Below are 18,957 nucleotides of genomic sequence, written 5' to 3' on the forward strand. Positions count from 1 at the left end.
AAAGATGTCACCTTGAAGACTAAGGGGCACCGGACCCAAGCCATGGTGTTTTCAACTGCCTTATATGCATGTGAAAGCTGGACAATAAACAAGGAAGACCAAAGAAGAATTATGATGTTGGTGAAGAATACTGAATATACATACCATGGACTGCCAAAAGAACGAACAATCTGTCTTGGAAGAAGTACAACCAGAATGCTCCTTAGAAGCAAGTATGGCCAAGACTACGTCTCACATACTTTGGACATTTTATCAGGAGGGACTAGTCCCTGGAGAAGGACATCATGCTTGGTAAAGCACAGGCTCAGCAAAAAAGAGGAAGACCCTCAACGAGATGGACTGACACAATGGCTGCAACAATGGGCTCAAGAATAACAATGATTGCGAGGATGGCACAGGACCAGGCAGTGTTTCATTCTGTTGTATACAGGGTCGCTATGAGTCAGAACCGATCTGACAGCACCTAACAACAACAACAGCTAAGATGGTAGAACTACAAGTAAATTTTATGTGTCTAGGCTTTTCTGCAATGTTCTTACATACTTCTATATTTGAAGATAATAAGTGTTCTAGAAAGTATTTAATACACATGTCTATTTAAAATGAAATCTAAAAAGATGAAAAATAACTATTTAGTTAGTTAAGCATGGAAATATTCTTCTTTGCCACAATTCTTCAATTGTCCAATTAGAATCAGTTTTTAAATGTCTACTGTCATTGCAAGCAAGTCAGCAGAAATGAGAGAGGAAAGAAGGGGAGGGCAAAAGAAGGGATTCAGAAATCCTAATTCTACTGGGACTCATTCCAAGAAGAAAAGAACCAAAAGCAAATCAGAGATAACCTTATCAACTGGCCCTGCTATCATCATTGATAGGCCAGCCATGAAAAATGGAATTCCAATATAGTTGCAAGGTTACCATAAGGATTAAACGAAAAGCACAAATACAGAGTATTAATTCATTGGCAGTGATAAGGCACCCAGACCCTGAAGCCCAAATGCCTGAGTTAGAATCTCAATTCACTGTTTACAAACTGTGTGGCCTTGAGAAAGGTACTTAACCTTTCTGCACTTCAGCTTCTTCATCTGTAAAATGTGGATGATAACAATACCCCACATACTTCGGAGTTGCTGTGAGGATCAAATGAGTTAATGCAGGCAAGGCACTTGGAACAGATCCTAGAATAGAGTTTAAGCACTGTATATGTTAGTACCTGCCCCTCTTTACTTCTTTCTTTCTGTGCCCCACCTCCTCTGACCTCTCTTTCCTTCTCTCATTTCCTTTCCACTCCTAAACTCTCCCTGGTGCCTCCTCATCTGGCTCCTGCCACCTTCTCTCTCACCTTCCTTCACTCTAACCTACCAAAAACCCATTCTACTGCCACAGTCCTCTGTATCCCCACCCATGCTGTTCTGACTGCTTAGAAAGCACCCTCCCACCCCACCCGCCACACACCCACAAGTACTCAAACACAGATTCTTTTCTTCACATAAGACTTCCAAAGCTAAACTCACATGACAATTCCTAATCCTCACCTAAAGTCTCATTTTATGATTTCCCCTTTGTTCCCAAAGCAACCAGAGTATCCACCTAACCTAGCAGTCATCATCCAATACTTGCACTCTTCATTACCTCTCTACCCCCACCCCTAAACAAACGGAAGGAAGCTCCTTAAACACAGGGATCCCAGCTCAGTCTTACTTTTAACAGCAGCATCTGAGAGATAAAGACCTCAAGTATTTGCTGAATGGCTGAATGAGGGAATGGCTCACTTGGTTATTCTCTTTCCTACATAAAAGTCTAACGAGGAGACTGTCATTACACAATAATCATTAACAAAAATCAAAAAGTGCCAAGCATTTTTCTAAATACTTCAGGAGTTTTATCTCATTTAATCCTCAGGGACACTTTTTTTTTTCAGTCGTGGTGAAAATACACACACCAAAACATCTGCCAATTCAACAATTTCTACATGTAAAATTCAGTGACACTGATTACATTTTTCATATAGCACATCTTTTTTCTCAGGACCATTTGGATCTTGCCTCCTACTTCCTTCCCCCTCTGCTCACCCCTCAACTCTACTTCAGGCACATGAGCCTCCTTGCTGTTCCTCAAATGCAGGCCTGCTCCCCTATCAGAGCCTCTTCATTTGTGTTTGCTCTGCCTGGAATGCTCCCTCACCTCCATGTCTTAACTTAAAAACACAGTGAGGTCCTACCTAATCACTTTCATTAAAATTACAACACCCTGTGTTCCCTCCTTTCTCCTCCACCCGCAAAGGGGTACCAGTGCTCTCCCCATTCCCTGCTATATTTTTCTCTTCAGAATATATCAGCATCTGACAACCTACATGATTACTTGTTTATTAGCTGCCTTCTACCTCAAACTAGAATGAAAACTTCATGAAAATTTGTCTGTTCTGTTCACCTCAGCACCTAGAACAGGGTGTGGTATGCAGTAATTGCATAATACACACCTGTTGACTTAACATCCCCATACCCTGCAGTATTTTTATACATGAGAACTTTGAAGCCCATAAGAGGAACACAGAACACTGAAGTAACTTACCCAAGGTCATAAACTAATAGATAGTAGAACAAGGACTTGTACCCGGACATTCTGACTGCAGGGTCAACACCTAACAACTATGCTTTGCTGCCTCCCAACGTGACCCAGATAACAAGTAAAAGATATCATCACATCCATGGAACAAACCCTAGCACTGTATGTCTCTGAGCCACAGAAAAGCAGGAAAAGCCGGAAAAGCCATCCCACTGGAAAACCTTTCAACAGAACAAGTCATCTAATGTAAAACTAACTTCCTGTAGTAGAGTACTGATTATCAGTATTATAATTAATACAGCACTGATAGTTTTTCATTGGATTTAATAGCTCAAGTAAAAACAGAACAAAATAAAACATAAAAAACCTGAGATATTTATCATGCTTTTTTATAATTTAATATTCCCATGAATAGCAAAATAACATCATTAACTGACACAGCAAAACCCCAAGATAACATATATTACAAGTAAAAACTAGTAAAGGAGGGATATACTATCTGTAAGGGGACAGGAGAGAACTTTTTAGGGTAATGAGAATGTACTATATCCCAATTGTAGTAGTGGTTACACCAGTATATATATTTATCAAAATTCATTAAACTATATACTGAAAATGGATACAGTTGTATAGTATATAAATTATAGCTCAAGAAAGTTGACTGAAAAGCCATTAGGGACTATCAGATATGATTTCTGGCGAAATAAATAAGCAAATGCTCCACGCAAAAAAAGTCAAAAACAATACTTTCACAGCTAATACTCCTATTTCAGATCCAAAAAGATACACAAGAAGTTGTACATTAGCTCCCTAAGCATCACATCTCTCAAATTTATTTTTTTCGGGGACAAAAGAGGTAACTAGCAATTGAGATGTTTCAACAAACAGATACAATGCTGGAAGTGCTCACTTATCTGTGCTAAGAAATTTGGAAGACAGCTACCTGGCCAACCGACTGGAAGAGATACATATTTGTGCCCATTCCAAAGAAAGGTGATCCAACAGAATGCAGAAATTACTAAACAATATTACTAATATCACAGGCAAGTAAAACTCTGCTGGAGATTATTCAAAAACAGTTGTAGCAGTAAGTACACCAACAGGGGACTACCAGAAATTCAAGCCAGATTCAGAAGAGGACATGGAATGAGGGATATCACTGCTGATTTCAGATGGATCTTGGCTGAAAGCAGAAAATACCAGAAAGATGTTTACCTGTGTTTAGTTGACTATGTAAAGGCATTCAACACTGTGGATCATAACAAATTATGGATTAACATTGCGAAGAATGGGAATTCCAGAACACTTAATTGTGCTCATGTAGAACCTGTACACAGAACAAGAGGCAGTCATTCGAACAGAATGAGGGGATACTGAGTGGTTTAAAATCAGGAGACGTGTGCATCAGGGTTGTATCCTTTCACCATACTTATTCAATCTGTATGCTGAGCAAATAAACCCAGAAATTGGACTAGATGAAGAACGGAGCATCAAGATTGGAGGAAGACTCATTAACAACCTGTGTTATGCAGATGACACAACTTTGCTTGCTGAAAGTGAAGAGGACTTGAAGCACTTACCGATGAAGATCAAAGGCTACAGCCTTCAGAATGGATTACACCTCAACATAAAGAAAACAAAAATCCTCACAAATGGACCAATAAGCAACATCAGGATAAATGGAGAAAGTATTGAAGTTGTCAAGAATTTCACTTTACTTGGATCCACAATCAATGCCCATGGAAGCAGTGGTCAAGAAATCGAACGACATACTGAATTGTCAAATCTGCTGCAAAAGACCTTTTTGAAGTGTTAAAAAGCAAAGCTGTCACCTTGAAGACTAAGGTGCACCTGATTCAAGCCATGGTACTTTCAAATGCCTCATATGCATGCAAGAGCTGGACAATGAATAAGGAAGACTGAGGAAGAACCGACACCTCTGAATTATGGTGCTGGTGAAGAACACTGGAATACACCATGGACTGCCAGAAGAATAAACAAATCTGTCTTGGAAGAAGTACAGCCAGAATGCTCTTCAGAAGCAAGGATGGTGAAACTTCATCTCATGTACTTTGGACATGTTATCAGGAGGGTCCAGTCTCTGGAGAAGGACATCGTGCTTTGTAGAGGGTCAGCAAAAAAGAGCAAGACCCTCAAGGAGATGGACTGACAAAGTGGCTGCAACAATGGGTACAAACATAGTAACGATTGTGAAGATGGCGCAGGACTGGGCAGTGGTTCATTCTGTTATACGTATGGCTGCTATCAGTCGGAACGAACTTAAGGGCACCTAACAACAAGCAGAGGCAGCAGTAAAAAGCCCCAGAGGATACAATGCAGTGGGGTGGCTGATGTATATGATTCAGAGACCCACCTGACCATGGGTAAAGGCAGCTCCAAAGAACTGCGATCAACATCACCTGTTCCCTCCTGCAGTCCTTTGGGTCACCTCTAGCCAGACCAGAGTCCACGGGCAACCGGAGTGAAAAGGCAGATCACTGCCCTTCTCCACAAGGGCTTCTACCAAGTGTTTGACCAGTGACAGGTCTTGGCACTGAACTTGTCAGAATTCTTAGTTGCAAGCATCAGAAAGCAACTCTAGCTGATTAAAACAGAAAAGAGATTTTTTAAAAAGGGCTAGTAGATAGTTCACAGAATCTCCAGGAACTCCAAAGAACTACTAAGCCTCACACTGACCCAGCCAGAACAATGCCCAAAGGCACACAACAGAGAGTACCACTGACATAGTCAGACCTGACTGGCCGCCAGGACCGCAGCCTCCACATCCTCTAGAAACAGCACAGCTGCCATCCCTGTTGCCATCCTCTCCCAAATGACCTCAATGTGCTGCCAGCTTCTTCCCATCACTTCTCCAGGCTTCAGATTCACACTGTGAGGTGGGTGTGTCTGCATAGCTCTGCCTCCTAAAGTAGGAATTTCCCAGTCAGAGTAGGGGGCCCCAGAAGACTGCTACAGACACAAATGGATTATTCTCTGTCTCTGCAAATACTACTGATACAGGCCAGCAAGTAATGAAAGGTTTCCAAATATTCACAAGAAAAAAAATCCTCAAAGATGAAACTAAAAGAAATCATACCCAGAGGTAATGCCGTTTGAGAAAAGAGGTGGTCTTTTTCACATCGCTAAACGACCATTTTATTCAGTATATTAGTTTCAAAAACTATAAGCCTAGATTGAAAACAATTCATTAACACAGTTTTCTAATTAAAAGAAAAATATTTCCGAAGCAGTAGATACTTTGTCTCCTAGAACAGTGGCACTGTAGGAGAAAGATCCTTAAATTTAAAATATTCACGCAAAGGTTAAAATACATAATTCTAAAAATGTACTTTAATACATATTTCTACTTAAAACACATTTTGAAAACTCATGTCCTACTTAAAAGAATAATTCTCAAGAGGAACTTCTAACCTAGATTTCAAAATAAGAAAAATAAAGAACACGCAATGAAAAGTTAGTAACATTAATTTCAAGCTAACAAACTATGAAAAGATATCAGCATTAATGTCAGATTCACCTCAGAAAATTCATCTCCAACTCATGGACACTATACTTTCTAAATACAGGAAGCCTTTTAGCAATCTTACTGTGCTGTTAAAAGAAGCCCCAGTGGTGCAGAGATTAAAGCACTTGGCTGCTAACTGATAAGGTCAACAGTTCGAACCCACCAGGCACTCTGCAAAAGAAAGATGTGGCAGGCTGCTTCTATAAAAATTTACAGCCTTGGAAACCCTATGGGGCAGTTCTACTCTGTCCTATAGGGTCGCAATGAGCTCAAATCAACTCAACAGTAATGGAGTTTTTGTTTGTTTTGGGAATGTATTGTTAACATGAAGAAATCAACCAGAATCTGTTCAAGAAACAGAAAGAGCAAAAAGTAGAAACACTCCAGACCCTCTTAACATCAGGCCTGTCAGCCCCTGCCTTAACTTTCTCCATGGCCAGCTCTGTATACAGCAGCTCTGAAACGACATGCGCACATCTGCAAACACACTCCTCTGTTCCTTCAGCACATCAAGAGCATTCTACCCTCTCCTTGAGAAACTCTCCATGCCATACACATTCTTCAAAACTGGTATCTGCATGAATTTAAAAAGAAATACTATTAGTCTGTATATGGCTGACTTTGTCACGCACCAAAAAAAGGTAGAGAATGAATAAATCAAAGTTTGCATTCCCTGAAGAAAAATCTAAAGATAATGAAATGTGGACTCAGATGCATGCTGGATGGCAGGAGGAAAAATTAAAAATTTCCGTATAATCCACTAATTATTCAAGAGTTGACCATTTACAGTCAATTCAATACCTATTTCGGGACCTAAGCAAGGCATCAAGCTCGACTCTAAAGTAGATACTAAGTAAGACATGGTCCAGATTTCAAGGGATTATAATTTAATTCGGGAGGGAGTAAATAAGTAAACAAGCAGCTGCTATTAAATAGGAGTCCCTGGGTAGTACAATGGGTTAATGTCATTCACTGTTAACTGAAAAACTGGCAGTTCAAGTCCACTCGGAGGCATCTAGGAAGAAGGCCTGGTGATCTACTTTTGAAAAATCAGTCACTGAAAACCCTACAGGACACAGTTCTACTCTGACATACATGGGGCTGCAATGAGTTGGAGTCAACCCAACAGCAAATGGTTTAGAATATTATTAAATAAGATAAAATTGAATAAGAGAAGTAGGCGGTACTTTGGAGCTTCAAAGGAGGGAGAAAGGGTTTGCTGGAGAGGGAACACAATGAAGAAGAGTTCCACGGAAGCAGAACTTAGGGCAGTGGGGGAGGAGGTAGAATTCCAAGGAGAAGAAACTGAGCTTGAACTACAGAAGCTATTCAATTCTAGGTCCCAGAGAGTCTATATCTGTAAGCAACTGGGAGCTCTCAAGGTCTTTGGGTTAAGATTCAACTGGTGCAAAGTTAGAGTAGGTTGAGATCAGCAAAAGGATTACTGGTTATTACAATATAACTAGGTTGGATCAGACCTGTTGTTGTGTACCGTCAAGCTGATTCTGATTCCAACTCATAGTAACTCTATATGACAGAGTAGAACTGCCCCAAAGGGTTTCCTAGGTTGTAATCTTTACGGGAGCAGACTGTCAGATCTTTTCTCCCATGTGGTGGATTCAAACCCCTGACCCTTTGGTTAGCAGCCAAACGTGTAACCATTGTGCCACCAGGGCTCCTCGAATCAGGCATAGTATATGGCAATAGGTATAGGAAAGCAAAGTCAGGAAGGGAAGAGCTACAGCCGCTTCCTCTCACTGCTGACTCTGGAAAGACAAGATGAGAAATGCCTAAGATTCCAGTGTGGGCTATTAGAATAACTGCAGTTTCATTAACCAAACAAACAAAACCAATTGTTTTTATTTTCCCTTTTGTTTTTGCTACTAGGAAGCTCAGAGCCAAATATTTCTAATATTTCTAACATATGGCAAGCATTTCTGTGTACCCTGTCTATAGTTTATTTCCTATATAATGAAACATATTTTTACCTATACTTAGTTGTTGCTGTTGTTAGGTGTCATCCAGTCGGTTCCAACTCATAAGCAACTCTATGTATAACAGAACAAAATCCTGCCCAGTCATGCACCATCCATCCTCATCATCTTTGCTATGCTTGAGCCCACTGTTGCAGCCACCGGGTCAATCCATCTCATTGAGGGTATTCCTCCTTATCGTCGACCCTCTACTTTACCATATACTTAGTCACCCCTAATTCTTTTTAAAATGAAATGGAAAACAAATCAATAGATAAAAAGATTGGGACTGAAACAGTCAGTAAGCCAAAGAAGGATAAGGATATAACCTGTAGGTTGCTTTCTTAGTCACCTAGTGCTGCTATAACAGAAATACCACAAGTGGATGGCTTTAATAAAGAGAAATTTATTCTCTCATAGTTTAGGAGGCTAAAGTCCAAATTCAGGATGCCAGCTCCAGGGGAAGGTTTTCTCTTGTCGGCTCTGGGGGAAGGTCCTTGTCATCAATCTTCCCCAGTATAGGAGCTTCTCTACGCAGGAACCCCAGGTCCAAAAGAAGCACTATTCTCCTGGCTTTTGTTTCTTGGTGGTATGAGGTCCCCATGTCGCTGTACTCACTTCTTTCATATTTCAAAAGAGATTGGTTTAGATGCAACCTAATCTTGTAGACTGAACCCTGGCTCATTAACATCGTAGAGGTAGGATTTACGACAGATAGGAAAATCACATCAGATGATAAAATGGTGGACAATCATACAATACTGGGAATCATGGCCTAGCCAAGTTGACACATATTTTTTATTGTTGTTTTTTATTTTTAAATTGTAGTTCTTTACGTGAAAGTTTACAATTTGAGTTAGTCTTGCATAAAAAAATCTACACATACATTGTTATGTGACCCTAGCTGCTCTCCCTATACTGTGACAGCACACTCCTCATTTCCACCCCAAATTTCCCGTTTCCGTTCAACCAGCTCCTGACCCACTCTGCCTTCTCATGTCACCTCTGGACAGGAGCTGCCCATTTAGTCTTACGTATCTACCTGAGCTAAGAAGAACACTCTTCACGAGTATCATTTTATATCCCATAGTCCAGTCTATCCTTGTCTGAAGAGTTGGGCTCGGGAACGGTTTTACTTTTGAGCTAACAGGGAGTCTGCGGCCATGTCTTCCAGGGTCCATCCAGTCTCAGTCAAACTATTAAGTCTCGTCTTTTTACTAGAATTTGAGTTCTACATCCCACTTTTCTCCTGCTCCGTCAGGGACTCTCTGTTGTGTTCCCTATCAGGGCGGTCATTGGTGGTAGCCGGGCACCATATAGTTCCTCTGGTCTCAGGCTGATAAAGTCTCTGGTTTACGTGGCCCTTTCTGTCTCTTGAGCTAACACTTTCCTTGTGTCTTTGGTGTTCTTCATTCTCCTTTCCTCCAGGTGGTTGGGACCAATTGATGCATCTTAGATGGCCACATGCCAGCTTTTAAGACCCCAGACGCCACTCACCAAAATGAGAAGCAGAATATTTTCTAAATAAACTTTGTTATGCCAATTGACCTAGATGTCCCCTGAAACCATGGTCCCCAGATCCCTACCCCTGCTACTCTGTCCCTCAAAGTGTTTGGTTATATTCAGGCAACTTCTTAGCTTTGGTGTAGTCCAGTTGTGCTGACTTCCCCTGTAGCATGTGTTGTCCTTCCCTTTACCTAAGATAATTCTTGTCTACTATCTAGCTAGTGAATACCCCTCCCTCCCTCCCCACCCTCATAACCATCAAAGAATGTTTTCTTCTGTGTTTAAACCTTTTCTTGAGTTCTTACAATAGCGGTCTTATACAATATTTGTCCTTTTGTGACTGACAAAATTCACTCAGCATAATGTCTTCCAGATTCCTCCATGTTATGTTTCACAGATTTGTTGTTCTTTATCGTTGCATAGTATTCCATTGGGTGAATATACCATAATTAGTTTATCCATTCATCCGTTGATGGGCACCTAGGTTGTTTCCATCTTTTGCTATTGTGAACAGTGCTGCAATGAACGTGGGTGTGCATGTATCTATTCGCGTGATGGCTCTTACTTCTCTAGGATATATTCCAAGGAGCAGGATTGCTGGATTGTATGTTACTTCTATTTCTAGCTTTTTAAGGAAGCGCCAAATCGATTTCCAAAGTGGTTGTAGCATTCTACATTCCCACCAACAGTGTGTAAGTGTTCCAGTCTCTCCACAACCTCTCCAGCATTTGTTACTTTGTGGTTTTTGGATTAAAGCTAGCCTTGTTGGGGTGAGATGGTATCTCACTGTACTTTTCATTTGCATTTCTCTAATGGCTAACGATCATGAGCATTTCCTCATGTATCTGTTAGCCACCTGAATGTCTTCTTCAGCGAAGTGCCTGTTCGATATCCTTTGTTCATTTTTTAATTGAGTTATTTGTCTTTCTGTCGTTGAGGTTTTGCAGTATCTTGTAGATTTTAGAGATTAGACACTGACTGGATATGTCGTAGCCAAAATTTTTTTCCCACTCTGTAGGTTGTCTTTTTACTCTTTTGGTGAAGTCTTTTGATGAGCATAACTGTTTGATTTTTAGGAGCTCCCAGTTATCTAGTTTCTCTTCTGGTGCTTGTGCACTGTTCCTTATGGTTTGTATTCTGTTTATGCCATGTATTAGGGCTCCTAGCATTGTCCCTATTTTTTCTTCCATGATCTTTATCGTTTTAGATTTTATATTTAGGTCTTTGATCCATTTTGAGTTTGTTTTTGTGTACGGTGTAAGGTATGGATCTTGTTTCAGTTTTTTGCAGATGGATATCCCATTATGCCAGCACCATTTGTTAAAGAGACTGTCTTTTCCCCAATTAATGGACTTTGGGCCTTTGTCAAATATCAGCTGCTCATAGGTGGATGAAATTTACGTCTAGATTGTCAATTCTGTTCCATTGGTCTATGTCTGTACCAGGCTGTTTTGACTACCGCGGTGGTATAATAGGTTCTAAAATCAGGTAGTATGAGGCCTCTCACTTTGTTGTTCTTCTTCAGTAATGCTTTACTTATCCAGGGCCTCTTGACTTTCCATATGAAGTTGTTGATTTGTTTCTCTACCTCATTAAAAAATAGTGTTGGAATTTGGATCAAGATTGCATTGTATCTGTAGATCACTTTGGGCAGAAGTGACATTTTCACCATGTTGAGTCTTCCTATCCATGAGCAAGGTATGTTTTTCCACTCATGCAGGTCTCTTTTGGTTTCTTGTAGTAGTGTCTTATAGTTTTCTTTTTATAGGTCTTTTATGTCTCTGGTTAGACTTACGCCTAAGTATTCTATCTTCTTGGGGGCTACTGTAAATGGTATTGATTTGGTGATTTTCACTTCGAAGTTCTCTTTGTTGGTGTAGAGGACTCCAACTGATTTTTGTATGTTTATCTTGTATCCTGATACTTTGCTGAAATCTACTATTTCCAGTCGTTTTCTTGTGGATTCTGTGGGGTTTTCTGTGTGTAAGACCATATCATCTGCAAATAGAGATACTTCAACTTCTTCCTTACCAATTTGGATGCTCTTCATTTCTTTTTCTAGCCTAATTGCTCTGGCTAGGACCTCCAGCACAATGTTGAATTAGAGTGGCGATAAAAGGCATCCTTGTCTGGTTCCCGTTCTCAAGGAGAATGCTTTCAGACTCTCTCCATTTAGGATGATGCTGGCTGTTGGTTTTGTATAAATGTCCTTAATTATGTTAAGGAATTTCCCTTCTATTCCTATTTTGGTGAGAATTTTTATCATGAATGGGTGTTGGACTTTGTCAAATGCCTTTTCTGCATCGATTGATAAGATCATGTGGTTCTTGTCTTTTGTTTTATTAATGTGATGGATTACATTGATTGTTTTTCTAATGCTGAACCATCCCTACATACCTGGTATAAATCCCACTTGATCGTGGTGAATTATTTTTTTGATATGTTGCTGAATTCTCCTGGTTAGAATTCTGTTGAGGATTTTTGAGTCAATGTTCATGAGGGATACTGGTCTGTAATTTTCTTTTTTTGTGGTGTCTTTACCTGATATTGGTATCAGGGTTATGCTGGCTTCATAGAATGAGTTTGGGAGTATTCCATCCTTTTCTATTCTGTGAAATACCTTTATTAGTAGTGGTGTTAACCCTTCTCTGAAAGTTTGGTAGAATTCTCCAGTGAAACCATCTGGGCCAGGGCTTTTTTTTGTTGTGAGTTTTTTAATTACCTTTTCAATCTCTTCTTTTGTTACAGGTTTATTTAGCTGTTCTACTTTTGTTTGTGTTAGTTTAGGTAGGTAGTGAGTTTCTGGAAATTTGTCCATTTCCTCTAGGTTTTCAAATTTGTTAGAAAATTTTTCATAGTATTTTGTTATTATTCTTTTAATATCAGTTGGGTCTGCTGTGGTATCAGTCATCTCATTTCTTAAACAGGTTATTTGCTTCCTCTCCTGTTTTTTTTGTCAGTTTTGCCAATGGTTTATCAATTTTGTTGATCTTTTCTAAGAACCAGCTTTTGGTCTTGTTAACTCTTTCAATTGTTTCTCTACTCTCTATTTCATTTAATTCTGCTCTAATCCTTATTATTTCCTTTCTTCTGGCATCTGAGGGCTTCTTTTGCTGCTCTTTCTACTTGTTCCAGTTGCAGTGTTAATGTTTTGATTTTGGCCTTTTCTTTTTTTTGGATGTGTGCATTTATTGCTATAAACTGACCTCTGAGCACTGCTTTTGCTGTGACACATATTTTTGAGGGACACAATTCAATCAGTCCACAACAGCTGCCAACCCAGAAATTTCCCCCACCCTTCTTCCATCTGGTGGCACAGTCATTAAGACCTAAGGATGCTAACAAAAAGGTCAGCAGTTCAAATCCACCAGCTGCTCCTTAGAAACCCTATGAGGCAGTTCTACTCTGTCCTATAGAGTGGCTATGAGTTGGAATCAACTCAGTGGCAATGGGGTTTGGCTTTTTGGTTTTTTTGTTCTTCCATCTTAGGAAATGCCATATCCCACACAACAGTGGCTGAAAAATTCCACTCTTTCACTTTTTCAGCCTCCCTCACAGCTGGCAGTGGCATGAAATCAGTTCTACCCAATGAGACTAAAGGGGAAGTCTCCAAGGTGAGAGTCTGGAAAAAGCTTTTCTCCCGCAAAGCCTCTGGAAAAGAGGGAGTTGCAATGAAATAAGCCTCGTTCACTCCCTGCTCTCTTATTTTAGCATGATGTCTGGTGCTGCAGCAACCATAATGCAAACATGAGGCAAGTCCTGAGGATTAAAGCCAAAATACTTAGAAGAAGAAAAGTATGGAAAAAAACCTAAGTTTTTATTGTCATAATTAAGCCATTGCACCAGGTTAGAATCAACTATCTCTATACTTCTTGCTACTGGACAAAAATAAGCCCTGTTATTTAAACCAAGGAGCCCTGGTGGCACAATGGTTAAGTGCTCAGCTGCTAACCAAAAGGTCAGCAGTTCAAACCCACCAGCTGCTCCATGGGAGAAAAGGCCTGGCAGTGTGCTCCTGTAAAGATTACAGCCAAGAAAATCCTACAGGGCAGTTCTACTCTGTCATATAGGGTCGCTATGAGTCGGAATCAACTCAACAGTAAACAATTATTTAAACCATTTTTAGTTGAATATTGTCACTTGCCAAAGGCATCCTAAATACACTATGGAGGTCATGACATCAGTTTCTTATCTGTAGGTTTTTATACCACTGAGTTAGCAGGATTATTATTATTGAGATGAAAATAATACAAATGTATTTATAGTCAGGAAGAAGGCAACAAGGTAATAAAAGCTGCTGGGAGCAGCCAAAGATAAAAAAAGAAAGGAGAGAATGATAAAGTGCAAAATAATCATGATTAAGTGCTAAGTAGGGATACTTCTTGGAGACAGCAACAAAGAAAAGGATAGGTATACAGAAGTTCTCTAGGTTAAAAAATCATAGGAGAATTTCTTTACTGGCAATGTTATAGAGACGATAACCTAAAAATCATTCCCAATATAAAATACTCAGAAATTCTGAGTAAAAGGTAAAAAACATCCGTTTAAATGCATAGCTTAGTTCACAACAATACGGGAACTCTCTAAAGACCAAAAATTAAAGAGGAACCTAAAAACCAGAGCAGAAAGTGTAACCTGGTATTGTATAGCAGCCTAGGGCTTGGGATGGGGGTGGGGAAACTGTGTATATGTAAAAGGCACCTGCCCTTTGAAATGTTTAAGAGAAAAAATAAAAGGAAAAGATATGACTGGCCTCATATTTTCTTTAAAAACATCCTGAAGACAATTATAGCTTTTATATATTTTTAAATCAAATTATTTCAACTACCCTTTGGAAAAGCAAATTCCAGGATTAAATGGAAATTTTTTTAAATGTCCACATTACATACTTACATATTACAAAGGGTTTCCTGGATATTTTACCACAAGCTAAGTAAAATATGACAGATATAAATCTTTTCCCCAAATCACCACACATTGCCCAATTTTTTCAACAATTATGAAAAGAACCACTATACAGTCAAGTATTCAGTTGAGTATATTATAACCATACCCAAAAGGTTTCCAAATTTTAGCTCTTCTTGATAAAATTTTTATCTTTAGGTTAGTGACTATGCTAGCAATAGTTTCATAATTCCTCATATATCACATGAAACTAACCTTATGGCCTTCTGCTTTACAGATTTCGGAGTCATCGCATATAACCCGTAAAGCGAAAGATGACGGATGCAATGTTTGGAAGAGTCTATAGACTGATACAAAGGTTTCTAACATTAAAGACGCATAGAGAATTACAGCCTGTAGTTTGTAACAAAACAAAAATCTCTTAAGGTCTGCTTTTTAAACAGTTTGCTTTCCTTTAGTCTAAACTGCTTCCCACGCTTTACTGAAAACTGAAAATAACGTATATATTCCCTTCACTCACCCTCACATTTTTTACGCTGGCTTTATAAATGGGGCAAATATCCACCCCAAATTCCATTAAACTGCCTCCATCACTCACTTCAAGACCATCTTCTTTCAAAAAGTCCCCTTACTCTTGGGACAATCCAAACAACCCAAGAAATACAAACACATAGAGTTTACATTATCTTCACAAGCGTTACATTTCTCTCCACTGCCTTTCCAGATTTATATGAGACTGAATCTTCTAAAAAAGTGCCTTGCACACACTGGATGCCACAACAAATACATGATCCTAAACGCTGCTTTGCCGGGTGGGTGTCAAAAATGGCTAAGCACTTGACTACTAGCAAAGGTTCGTGGTTCCAACCCACCCAGAGGCACCGCGGAAGACAGGCCTGGTGATCTGATTTTCAAAGGTCACAGCCTTGAAAACCCTATGGAGCAGTTCTACTCATGGGGTCGCCATGAGTCAGAATCTCCACAGCAAGTAACAACAAATGCCGATTTAGATTACATTGCAACTTCCTTTCTACAACCTACGTGCGACATGACTGATTCAAGATAAGGCATTTATTCTACAAATTAGTCCATCAAATATAGAGGAAAACAATTAACTTGGAGATCAAGAACTCAAGAGTCAAAGGACAGCGCTTGCGCTTGGGTTCTCCTCCCCAGCTGATACAGGCAGAAGGTCAGGTGAATGGCTCAAGCCCCAGGGAACGGGAGCGCGCTACGGTCTGTTGGGGAATAAAGCAGGAGTTAGAGCGGAGAGGCTCCGAGGGGCGCGCTGCATTCTGGGACTCGTTTCCACAGTTACCCACGTGCACTCAACCCAACCGCAGCCTGGCGCGGACCGGACTACAAGTCCCAGAATTCAGCGAGACCGCCTTTCCCCTTCACAGCCGGCGACTACAGCCAGGCGCTAAAAGAAACCCCTAAAGCGCCCTCCTCGTGCTCCAAAGAGAGGTCGAGCCCCCCAGGCAATGCGTGGGGCCTCCGAGCAGCCCTCTCCCCGCAAGGAAGCGGGACCTGAGGCACCAGCCTCCACACCTGCCGGCCAGAAATTAGACAACTGCGTCACACACTCTGCCAAACCCACGGATGGCCAGGGATCCCTACACCTCCCCTGCGCAAACCCCCCACCTGGCCTCCCGGGTCAGTCCCCCGGTTCCCGCCGCGGAAAAACCGCAGCCCGCGCCCCTACCGCCCCGCCTCCCAGTTCCACAGCCCAAGCCCGCGCCAGCGCTGACCTCGCTTCCCGCCGCTCTGGGGAAACCGCGGCCAGCGCCAACGTCGGGGGACCTCCCCGCCCCCTACCTCAGCCCCGCCCTCTCCTCTCCTGGCACCCCGGAGCTGTGGGCTGCCTCCTCGTAGGACCCCGGTTTGATTGACGTGGGGGAGAGAGAACCTCCCACAAACAGAGAGCCCAACATCCCCCCAAACCCCGTGCTGGACCCAATCCGGACGTGACAGTCCTCCTGCTGCCCCAGACACTCCCACCCTCCTCCTCCTCCTCCCCCCCAACTAGCTCACCACCCCCATCGCATCTCCTGCCCTCATCCTGTCACCCCAAACTCTCCCCACTTTCTTCCTCTCCTCTTACTCTCAATTACCCTATCTTCCTAACACCTGCCCCATTTTATTACCCCAACATCTTCCCCCATTACCAACCTCTCGCCCGCCAGACTCCCCAACTGTCCCATCACACCCCAATTCCTCCCACATCTCGCTCTCCCGTTACCTCAGCCCTCATCCCCTTGCCTGCCCTCCTGCCCCGCTGGACCGCGGCCCCCGTTCCCCCACCCCATTGTTCCCCCCACTCCAGTCAGCCAGCCCTTCTTCCTATTGTCCCCGCCCCCGCGATCCCCTCGCACTCACCCGCCTTTCTCCGGGAGCCGCCAGCACTGCTCAACCCCTTGAAAACCCTCACCCCTGCGCCCCGCTCGTTCCTTCCCTCCCTCTCGCCGCCGGTACCACCTCCTGGCCCTGCCTGCAAGCGCCCGCCGCCGCCTCCACCTCCATTCACCCCGGACTCTCTCGGGTCCGGGCCCTTCATCACACGTCCCGCCCCCCCTTCCCCCAATACTTAAATGGAGCCAGTCCCCACCCCCTACACCTCCGCCCGCCCTTGGCAGGCCGTCCCCCTCCCCCACGCCCGCCCCCGCCCCGCGCCGCCCGCAGCGTCACTGCCCGCCCCGGCCCCGGGAGGGAAAGGGGTGGCTACGGGGCAGGGGCTCCCAGCATGGTTCGGGACAGGAGGCGCGGGGCGGGGACTGCGGGAACCTAGTGGGGAGTGTTAGCAGCCGCCCGGCCCGGCCCCGGCTTGCTCGCTCCCCGTTACTCACTGACAGCGGCGGCATCCGAGTGCATTTTCGGACAGCTCACACCCCGGTCACCGCCCAGGCTCCCGCGCTCGCTTCGGGGTCCCCCCACTGGCTCTCGGCACCTCACCTCGGAGCTGAGGACCCGCCGCCAGGCACTCCCGACACGCCCACCTCACCTTCTCCATTGGCTGAACTTCGGATGAGGGACCGCCCCTCCTCGTCTCTCATTTGACAATATGAGTGACTCTGGAAGGGGTCTGTAGCTGGCTAAGAGGCCCCGCCCCCTAAGGTCCAACGCGATTGGTTCTGGCGCCTCGTCCCCCCAACGCCCCTAGCGGAGACCACGATCTGGAGCAGCAGGTTGGACCCGGCTGCTGTCAGTCATCCCTGGGCCCGAAAGCGCGTGTAGGGGCGAGGCTGGGGAATTGGTCCACCTTGACCCTGAAGCCCCGCCCCGTCACGGGCTGGATTGGTGGAACTGGAGACTCACCAAGAAAGATGGGTGGGCGTCTGAAACAAAGCACGAGAAGGGTTCCCCGAAGAGCTGAGACAGGGGAGCGCACTTGGGGAAGCTTGTGCTTCCCCGGGGAACTCAACTCCTCCCTAGCTCCTGAGTCTACGCGTCCGGGTCTCCCACCACTTGTCTTGCATGCTTCAGAGCGGCTCTCTTCACAAACCCACTGCGCGCCGAACTTGGACTGGGACTTCTCGGTCAGCTGTTTCCTACAAGAACTGCCGCGTCTTCATTTCTAGCAAACCCGGTGGTGGGGAGCAAATTCCCATTTCTTGTACAACAATCCAGCGTCTCCTCGTTTTCAAAATGTACTTCTTTGCCAGAACTAACATCCTTTTATCAAATATGGGCTGTTCTACAGTGTTTGGAATGCAACACGCATACACATCTGTATGCCCCAAACAGCATACAGGAAATCCAGGGTCACGCTCTGACCTTGGGATCAGTCTGGCACGTCAGCAGTCCAGGGGTCAGGTGGCCAGCCTGCAAAGCGCAAGTAGTGTAAGACTGTCCAGAAATGAAACTCTCATTTGGCAAAAGAAGGCGTAAAATTAGGCAAATTCTTCTGACCCTGGAGTTTCCTAAATCGAGAATTCGCACCATTTTCTAGTTACCACCTCATTTTCTCAGTGGTTTGAAACCAACTCATTAGACTCACTATATTATGGTAGAGGAATAATATTTTAAGATATTAACGGACGATCTCCTTCCTCCCCACCCCCCATCATCTACAATCCCAGTGGCAACACACAGACACCACTTTCCTGTATCCCAAGGACCTTCTCCAGCCCTGCAGCCAAGACATTCCATCGATCTTACCTCAGAGAAGGAATGACATCGCAAACAGGTAACAAAACGATCAGTCATTTTGGTTTTAGATTCCTACAACCAAGGCTTTTGAATTTCAGGGTTCTGAAATTTAGGGTTCAAATCAGGGCATAAATGTTACGCCAAAAACTAGATACTTGCAAGAACAGGGGATCAGACAAGCCACTTCCTGTGCGCCATAACCAAAACCAAACCAAACCTGTTGCCCTTGAGTTGATTCTGACTCATAACGACCCCATAGGACAGAGTAGAACTGCCCCATAGGGTTTCCAAGGAGTGGCTGGTGGATTCAAACTGCCAACCTTTTGGTTAGCAG

General features: G+C 43.2%; 1 protein-coding gene across 3 annotated transcripts in view; it reads right to left on the reverse strand.

The window, feature by feature from the left end:
* The window catches only part of DCUN1D4 (defective in cullin neddylation 1 domain containing 4), a 123,083-nt gene extending 105,676 nt beyond the window's left edge, over nt 1–17,407 (reverse strand). For 2 of the 3 annotated variants that reach the window (XR_002825072.1, XM_023737353.1), the window contains exon 1: nt 17,321–17,407. Coding sequence is in view for 1 of the 3 variants with exons in the window: in XM_023737353.1 (XP_023593121.1) it covers nt 17,321–17,345 (25 nt within the window). In the remaining 2 variants the exon portion in view is untranslated. Of the gene's footprint in view, nt 1–16,853; nt 16,876–17,320 lie in introns of those variants that run through there. The other variant, XM_023737354.1, reaches the window with a different exon arrangement.
* Nucleotides 17,408–18,957: the final 1,550 nt, after the last annotated feature.

This window comes from Trichechus manatus, unplaced genomic scaffold (assembly GCF_000243295.1).
Source record: "Trichechus manatus latirostris isolate Lorelei unplaced genomic scaffold, TriManLat1.0 scaffold00101, whole genome shotgun sequence".
Lineage (NCBI taxonomy): Eukaryota > Metazoa > Chordata > Mammalia > Sirenia > Trichechidae > Trichechus > Trichechus manatus.